The sequence below is a fragment of the Atta colombica genome, unplaced genomic scaffold, assembly GCF_001594045.1.
Source record: "Atta colombica isolate Treedump-2 unplaced genomic scaffold, Acol1.0 scaffold112, whole genome shotgun sequence".
NCBI classification, from domain to species: Eukaryota; Metazoa; Arthropoda; class Insecta; order Hymenoptera; family Formicidae; genus Atta; species Atta colombica.
In genome coordinates, this window is record NW_017259198.1 from 1310152 (window position 1) to 1319894 (window position 9743).

At 34.7% G+C, this 9743-nt stretch overlaps 1 protein-coding gene across 1 annotated transcript in view; it reads right to left on the reverse strand.

The window, feature by feature from the left end:
• Nucleotides 1-1735: 1735 nt before the first annotated feature.
• LOC108694084 (tyrosine-protein kinase Drl-like) overlaps nucleotides 1736-9743 on the reverse strand; it is a 73977-nt gene continuing 65969 nt past the window's right edge. The window contains exons 6-9 of the mRNA XM_018203376.1: nucleotides 4002-4158; nucleotides 2978-3245; nucleotides 2539-2725; nucleotides 1736-2054 (exon numbers count right to left, since the gene is read on the reverse strand). Coding sequence (XP_018058865.1) covers nucleotides 1806-2054; nucleotides 2539-2725; nucleotides 2978-3245; nucleotides 4002-4158 — 861 coding nt within the window. The 3' untranslated portion in view covers nucleotides 1736-1805. The remainder of the gene's footprint in view (nucleotides 2055-2538; nucleotides 2726-2977; nucleotides 3246-4001; nucleotides 4159-9743) is intronic.

The following is a 9743-nucleotide window of genomic DNA, read 5'->3' on the forward strand; positions in this document are numbered from 1 at the left end:
CAATTGCGATTATTAATGAATAATGATCGAGCGGCCTGATCGGGTCGTGTGTACGCGTGAGCCTTTCTTGAACGGTTTATGTGACGTTTGTCGAAACAATTTTCGTAGCGGAAAACTTGCGTGGTTTGACGGAAAAACATGCAAGCCTGATTGTAGCGCAAACGCTCGTAAAGCGGAGAATGAATGAAACAGTTTGACCTAATTAACCGATCTTGCACGTTTACAGCATCTTATGTAACGAATGCGTGTACATGTACGTGTATATCAACACATTACATAATTTTATTAGTATATTAATATTGTCATTCTCTTAGGAATATAAAATTATCCTGCCGCTAGAGGATTAGAATTTTTCACGTAATAATTTTGATCTGTAATATTTTATAATATTTTAATATCAAACACGATTTTCCCATGAATGTTTAAAAAAGATTTATCGATCTTTTACATTTTATTTTCGCTCCCACATATTTTATTTCCTAGATGTACATTAACACGAATTTAAAAAGCGTATACTTTTGCAATATACATTTCCTTACAATGATTTTATAAATTTATTTTGTCTCAACTGATACATTTTCCTCATCTCAATTTTCGAAATTTTCGCTGAAGAAGCCAAGAAGCTACCACACTCAATGCATATCTTCTTATTTCCACTTATTAAATTAAATTAAATAATTCAAAATTTATGTGCGTTAAGACAGCGATCTATTTATAGACGCTAATTAATACAGATGGAAGAAGCGGTAGAGTTTCTATTCAGTCGCCTAAATCCCGTGTTGAAATAGCGTCGAAAGAATAAAGAATAGCCGCGCCGTAGGCGCATTTTGCGCTCAGACTGTATGGCTGGCGCAGATAAAAGATTTGTAAATTATAAGATCTTTATTAAATATATTTTCAAATAAATTTAACCAAGTGAAATGAAATTTTCTTGAAAAGAGGAAGAATATTATTAGGAACAATCGCCATTGTTAGCAAGTTACCTTGTGAAATATCGTCCACAGAAATTAGTTACGTGTTTGTTATGTATATGTGATTTTTGAATCCATATAATAAATATTAATTTGAATATAAGTGTACAAAAACTATCTACATATTTGATGGCTTCTTTATATCGCGCATTTAATTTTTCTAGTTTCTTCATTACTTCTGCACTATGAACTGGCAGTTTATATTTGTTTTATTAACTCAGGAAAGTTTGTATTTGTTCTATTAACTAAAGAAAAAAGACCTGTTTCCACATTTTGTAAATATTGAAGGCTCTTCCGCATGATATTAATTGGCTTTTTAGGTGAATCGTTCAAATACGAGATTTAAGATTCATGTACGTGCGTTTTAACTACTATGGACGGATGTGTCCGTGTCGATTTTTATGCGACTTCGCGCAATTAAAAGATGACGATATTCTACTTTGATTCATGATCAACTGGGGTAAATATATATAATTATCAGTAAATATAATTATCAGTACGCATTATAGTTACAACAATTTAAATTGCATTGGATATATTTATTGATAAGGGCAGTGTGTCGCAAATGGGCAGCGACATTCAATTCCATGCGACTTTGATTCTATTCTTCCTTCGAATTTTCGATTTGATTGCGAACTTATTGGACGTACTTTCGGCTTTACGAAATGGGCATTTCGGACCGTAAGTAGTTTTTTACATCCGGCCATTCGCAACTTACGATACGATTTTAAAAGATTTTAATATTAATCAGCTGTGTGCAATCAATAAATTTGAGTCAACGACGACGCGCTGTCATTTTTCGAACGAGGCCAAGTCAGTTCGCGAATAGACGATTTAAATAAATCCACCCAGCGCATCGTGGAAATCTTGCAAATAGGCGAGCAGCTGCGGCATGGTTGGTCGATCCCTGGGGGGACTGAGCCAGCAGGCTTCCATACAGGCGAAGAGCTCATCGGGACAAGGTCTCGGTTGAGCGAGCCGATATCCGTCTCGGAGACACGCCATCATCTCGAATGGATCTACTTCTACGTACGGCTGTTGACCCAGTGTCGCCAATTCCCATAGGAATACCCCGAAGGCCCACTTGGAAGGAAAGAAAATACTTCATTAGAGGATTATCTTTTTATGTAATATGATTTAATTAATTTTTATTTAAGAATGATTTAAAGTACTACAATGACACACAACTTCTATTATTTAATTATTCGAGATAAATTCTGTTTAATACACATTTTTTGTAATTTATATATTTTAAAGCGTAAATTTATAATATATAAAATTATAATAAATATAAAATATCTATATTTTTATTGAGATGAAAAACAGAGTTGTTTATTAAATAAATCAACAAAAGACGAAGAAGTATCACTTACGATTCATTTTAAATCTATAACTTTTTAATCTCAACTTTTCCATGATTCTTTTTAGAAACATTTTACTAGAAAATCTTATTATATATTAGTCCATAGAAACATGTTTAAATATATTTATTTCATTTGGCAAGATGTTTCTTCGAAAAAAACAACACAATTTTCGATTTGTCTACGTATATAAATTGGGATCGTACCACGTCGGTCGCTGTACTGTATTCGTTACGCTGGAGACTCTCTAGGGCCATCCAGCGTATGGGTCGGTTCTCGTTATCACCCAGACAATGATAGTCCTGAGGGAAAAGATCTCGAGCCAGGGCAGCGTCAGCTAATCTCACACGAAGACTGCCCGGTTCGATTATGCAATTTCTGGCAGCAATATCCCTAGAAATTATCGATTTTACGCTGAAAATTATCGTTGACATTTCGGTAAAAGCTATATGTAGATAGACAATCTATACCGCGAGGAATAATAACGTTATCTTTAATAGTAGCTCTGATTGCAATTAATAATCTATTTTATTATTTATTCAAATCAAATAGATAGATAATTTGTGATAACATGCGATAAAACTTATTTATTACTGATTTTATATCTATGAAGACGTGTGTGGATGATATTTTGGGCCAATTTACCTGTGTAATAAACCTCGCCCATGAAGAAACGCCCCAGCTCGAGCAACCTGCGCACCAACATGTACCAAGTCTCTAGTCACGGGATGGTGATTTCCATCCGTAAGGTAGACCTTCAGGTTAAGCTCACCAGGCGTGCTTGTATAAGCCAGCAAAGGACATGAACTATCCAGACAAGCAGCCGCCAAAGAGGCGATGTTTGTATGAACTAATCCAGCCAGTTGCGAGCCTTCCACCACCAAAAGAGAAGCTTGGTAAGCGGATGCTACCTCTAAAACAAATAGTATTATCGAGTATCAGTGATAGTTTAATTAAAACGACCACATATTAATCAGAAACATTTGTTTTATCGGAAAACTATTTTTCTTGTCCTAAAACTATTTATTTTTAATAATTGATAATACATTCAATAATTGACTATAAATAAAATCAAAATCCAAAATTGTAGTTGAAATCATATTTTTAAAAATAAACATGTGATTTTATAATATACATATTTATAATAATTTTTTAATGAAGTAGACGTATCTCTTTTAATTTGTTAAAACAAAAGTTAAAGCTTTTTGTGTGTGTGTGTGTGTGTGTGTGTGTGTGTGTGTGTGTGTGTGTGGTGTGTGTGATGCGAATGTGTACCCAAATAAACTTACTTTATAAACATTTGTAAATGAATTGAATAACGCAACATAAAAATCGGCTTGTAATTATTTAGTTTTATATTTACTAAATATTAATCCAATCATGCAACATGAATAGCCGATAGTGGATATAATAACTTTCTATCTTATCTTGAATAGATATTCTCTTGTTGAATTTACCATTATAATCTTTTTCTAAAAAAAGTTTATAAGGTAATTATAATTCACATAATTTGTAAATTTACAAATTTATTGAACAAATTATTTTTTACTAAATTGAAAATTTTAACTAACAAAACAATGCATTCTTTTAAAAATCTATAATCACAATAAATGCGACTTGCATTGTGTATAATTATTTAACAATTTTAAACTTTAATAATAAGTCTTACCTGTAACTGTTTTTATGATGACTTCTTGCTCCCGTCCAACTAATTCCAAAGTTCCTTTGTATACGCGACCGAAAGTCCCTTCCTGTACGAGAGTACGGCAGTATAATGCCGATCTTGATACTGCGAGTGCTCTGGCCTTCTCACACGGATCGGTCGACTAAAAATCCATAATACATGTCCTTTAAAGAAATGCCATTGATCAATTCGATAAAAATAAAAAAATGTGTTAAAGACAATATTATATATACATATATATAATAAAAAAAGGATAGAAATTTTCAATTTTCGTTGCCGGTCGGGGATCGTTTTATTTCTATGTTTTCTTATGTATTTTTTTTCATAGAAATCATAGAAATCGAAAATAATCATTATAATAATACCAGACTTAAGGAAAAATTGGTACATCGAAATAAAATGAATAAAATCTTTAATCATATCGTTATATTATATCGTCGATATTATAAAATTACTGTCATGAAATTAATTTCAAATTAGATCAAATGCGAATAATATTGTACCACAAAACATTAATTAGATTATATTTTTAATTATAACATTTGTCATCTCAGTACCGTTTCCCGTACTTCAAACGATGCACAATACTTGGAATGCAAGATGACAAATGTTATAATGAAAAATATAATTTAATTAACATTTTGTGGTGTAATATTATCCGCATTTGATCCAATTTAAAATTAATTAAATAAATAAATTATTCAAATATAACTAACAGTGATTTTATAGCGATACAAAAATTTTATTCATTTTATTTCGATGTTTCATTTTTTCTTAAGTCTAGCGTTATTATAATGATTATTTTTCAATTTCTACGAAGAAAAATACATAAGAAAACATAAAAATAAAACGATCTCCGAGAGATAGTGAAATCTTCGAAAATTTCTATCCTCCTTTACTAATGAATTTATTAAATAAAAATTTGAACTTTCGATAATAATAACAATAAGAAGCTTAATAAATTAAACAAAATGAATATATGTGATTATAATATATATGAATAAATCAAATAAGTAAAAAAGTGGCAAACATGATTGAAACTAAATATTGCTCTAATAATATATTTTTATATGTAAATTTTAATTATATCTTTTAATTATATGAACTACGGACCAATTATTATCGGATTTACAACGCAATTAATAAATTAAATTAATCATTGATTTGCCAATAATGCTATTATACTATCTTAAAACACTATAAAGAACTTACTGCAAAAAATGTGATCCTGTTTGCCTACATCATTTTTGCTGACATTTCGTTTGCGCATAAAAATTATTGCCTACAGTTCGATTGCCTACAAGTACTTTTGCGTACAAGTAAAAATTTCAGAAACGAATCATATTTTCATTCGATTTGCAGGCAAAAGGAACTATCTCAAAATGTTACTTCAACCAGGATTCGAATTTTCTGACTATCCAGGGTGGATGCTCTTCTAATTTAATCACTGGATGATAATATTTTTATATAACAGTTCATATAACAGTTCATATAACAGTCAATATAAAGGTATATTTAAAATTTACATAAAAATATTATCAGGTAGCAATATTTAGCCTCTTGATCATGTTTGGTCCTTTTTTGCTTATTTGATTTGTTAATATGAAGAAGAATAATTTCTTTCTCTCTCTAAAATAAAATTACAAAAGATAAAGGATGAAAAATGCAATTGTTATCTTTCGAGAAATAAGCGAACTACGTGATTACTTATATATTAGTAGTTAACAATCCGAACTCTGCTGTCGTTTAAAATCTCAATTGCGCATGGACGCGCCTGCATAATTCATAACTTCCGAAAAAAAAACCTCATCAGTCGGGGATTCATTAAAAAGGCATTTGTCGTGTGTAAGGTGACGCCGACGAGACTTCGCGCAGGTCCTCCGGGAACGCGCAGGGAAGAATCCTCCCCCCGAGGGTCGTTATAGCATCGCTCCGCGGTCCTCTTTGTTCGCCAGGCGGATTTCCATCGGAGTCGACGTAAAACGCGAGAAAGCTACGCGAACGCGCGGAGGGGTGACTATTCATTAATTTCAATTTTCCGGAGTTTTGCCTTCGGCCCCCGCCTGTTCCATTTGGACGTACACACACGCGCACGCCCACGCATAGACGGAAACGAGCGGCGGGTGGAGAAACAGGATGGAGACATGGCGGGGAAAAATAAAGGGAAAAAAAAAAGGAAAGGAGACGACGTAAAACCAGTTCGAAACACGTCGATGCGACCGCGCCGCGAAATTACCGGGCGATATATTGGATCCGAGAAAGGGAGTGCGCGACGGCGGCGGCAATTCGAATGGTCGGTAACGCCGTTCTGGGGTTGATTCCGGGGATTGGCCCGGAGTGGTCTCGGAAATTATTTACGAAATTCCCGGATAGCGCGGGATGCTCGGTGAAAATGCAAACACCGCGGCTAATTCCGCGGCTTATCGGGGTCTGTGATTATTGCAGAGGCGAATTGTGTCGGCGCGTCTGGCGAACGTTGTTTTCGCACGAACAACGGGAAAGCCTGAACGCGGACGAATCGCGATTCGTCGATTTCGCTTTCCCTCGCGGTTATATTTTCTTCTTTTTTCCCCTGCGGTTTGGGTGCCTATGTATGCGCTCGCGTGTGCTTTTTTTTCGTTTTCCGATGAAAATGTGATGAGCGAGGTGGAAATTGCTGGGCGGGGACAGCTCGACGTGTTAAAGGTGCGAATAGAATTCGTCGTGTTGCGTAACAAAGCTATAAATATAAATAAGATTAGAATTAAGAATTAAAGTTTTTTTATATATATATTCTTTTCAATAATTCTCTAATATGATTAATCTCAAACTTGAAATAATTTTTAATCAAATATTATGGCTGCATGATTAAACGACCATTGCATTCAGTAAAAAATTGATCGCTATTAATTAATATTGGTAGTTCCGAGAAGTACATCAATATACAAGTAAAATAAACCGATTATTGTATTATTACCTTTTTTCCAACTCTTCATATGTTTTCTATTATATACAATTTATATTTATATTGCGAATGTTTATAATATCTTTTGCTTATTGTTTACATTAATTTATTTATTAATCAAGTTGTTGAATATAGGAATTAAATCACCATTTAGTTGCAATCTCTCTTTTTTTGTAATTAATATCTTTATTTATACCATATTTACATATACATATGTGTTATTCAATATGTCTTTTTATTATTTGCATCCAATAAAGATGTTATTATTACTATTAAGTTAACAATTCATGTCAACGTTTTGAATTAAAGAAAAATCACAATTTTGATTTGAAATCGAATAGTTGCATTGCATATTACTTATTTATCAAAGCAGAAAAATAATAGAAGATACATTTTGCCGTTTGATCAGGCAACTATCCGAAATTTTTCATGCATCTAGTAATGGATATTACTTCGCTATTTACATTACGGAATCAGAATCATAGTATCGACCATGTAGCCACGGGCAGAGCGTTTTTAGCTCATCCAGCGCGGAGCAGCAATTTGATTTATTTACTGAAAGGCTTTCGTCAAACATCACGTTCGTTCGTTCACTCATTCGTTCGTTCGTTCATTCGTTCGACTCGCTGAAGGCGCTCTAAAAGCTTCGTTTTCAGACTACCACGCTCGACATGCCCACAGCACTTTTAATTCGACCCCGCCGATTTAATAATACGGTTTTCTGTCTCCCTCGATTAAAGCGGCGCTTCGGCACGACGGAACAGAACTCCGCGGACGTGAGAATTAATTAAATCGAAGAATTAGCTTTTACGTAACCCCGCGTAACTAGTACAACGCGACCGTTAACACTAATATAACACGATATATGAAGTAATTGATAACTCAACGTCGCGTAATTGATAACTCAATTGCCGACGCGACGTCTGAACTTTTGTAATTCTATTATTATCTTCAATGATTATATGTCTTCAATCCGCTAAAAATTATTACCGTCATGATACGGCGTCGCCTCAATTGATTTACAAGATAAACTCTTAGACGCTCTTAAGGTAATTGTTGCGTTTAACACCAATTGTTGGACGCGACAAAGAAAATAGAATTTTGAATATAAAACTCTTTTAGAAATTAATGCTCTTTTAGAAATTCACTTTTTTTTATTTACGTACCTTTTTTATAGTATTTTAAAAACAGTAGGTCTGGTTGCGTTAAAGTTCCCACAAATTTTTACACTTAAGATAAATATGTATGTATTCGGACATTGAAGAAAGAAAAAACGGAGAAGCTGAGTGCAAAAAATGCAAGCAACGCAAATAGATCTAATTAATGTAATTCGATAATTAAGCAAAACTTCCTTCGTAGAAAAATAATGCAATAGTCAATTTACATGTAGAGAATTAGACTTCTTAGGCCCGGTTTTTTTATTATCTGATTAATTTGTGGTTTAGATTCTTATATAATAATGTATAAGTTGTAATTTTATAGTTATGATCAATCACTGAACTAATGGTTTTATAGTGATAATTTTGAAAGTTATTCACAACTATCAGTTTAGTGATTAATCATAAATAGACAAATACAATTTTTACAATTATTATTATTAAGTTAAACCTCACTAATCACGAATTAACTAGTAAATGAAAAATCTTAAGATTAATTTATAAAATTTAATTAAAAAGCCTTAATTTCCCGTGTGAATCTTAAGCCCATTTCTATCAATGTAATTAATTTTAATCTTAATTTAATTAACTCTTCATTTTTTTTACTTCTAAGAATTAAAAAGAATAAAATAAGTTATTAGATAAATATTATAACTACTATTATAACTACTATTACGAATACATAAGTAGAAGGATCAAATAAAATACCACAAACACGCGAGCCAGTTATCTTAATCGTGATCATCGCAACGGAAGTGCTTGCAACTTTTACGAGAAAAAAAAAAGCCCCGAGTATTGGTGTCCTCGCGCAGGCCATGTGGAAAATGTCGGATCGTCAGGCCATTCCGCCATTTCGTTGCTCTCGACTCTCTCGCGTGGAAATCCACGGTGGTAGAACCAGGAGGAAAGAGGACGTGTGTTTGTCTTCGTGCTGAAGATCGTTTCCTCTGATAGACAGCGTCAGGTAATGGCTTTCCCAGCAATGGGATCTCAAGCGTATCGTTTTACAGGGTGGGGTAAGACGCTGTCGCTGGATTACGTTAGTCGGTCGGTCGGTCCGTGAGACGCCCTCGGGATGGCTGGGGACGCGAAGAGGTTTTCACGAAGGTTCATGGCTACATCAATCGGTCGATGTACGTGCGTACGTGCTCGACGTACGTACGTGAGCGTAAACTCTATGCGCACTCTGAGGTCGCCTCTGTGTGCACGTTCATGCTGGGGTCGGTTGCGTTCGAGACGGAGTGTCGCGTCGGAGGGTTCGGGCACATACGCGCGTGTACCCGGTAAATTGATCCAAGATCAAAGCCGAAACAATCACAGGACCCACTTCCAACCACTCCTTCTCTCTCTCCTTCTCCTTCCTTCTCTTTCCTTCTCCTCCCTCCCACCCCTCTCTCTCTCTCTCTCTCTCTCTCTCTCTCCTTCTCCTTCTCCTTCTCCCTCCCTGCTGTTTCCCTCGCTGTCGAATCCTTTCGCGTCCTCCTCCTTTCGGTACGCGCCACGTCTGAGGAGGGCGAGTGTCGACGTTAATGTCGGAGGCTGCTGTAACCTCCGTGCGTGTGTGTATGCGTGTGTGTGTGTGTGTGTGTGTGTGTGTGTGTGTGTGTGTGTGTGTGTGTGTGTGTG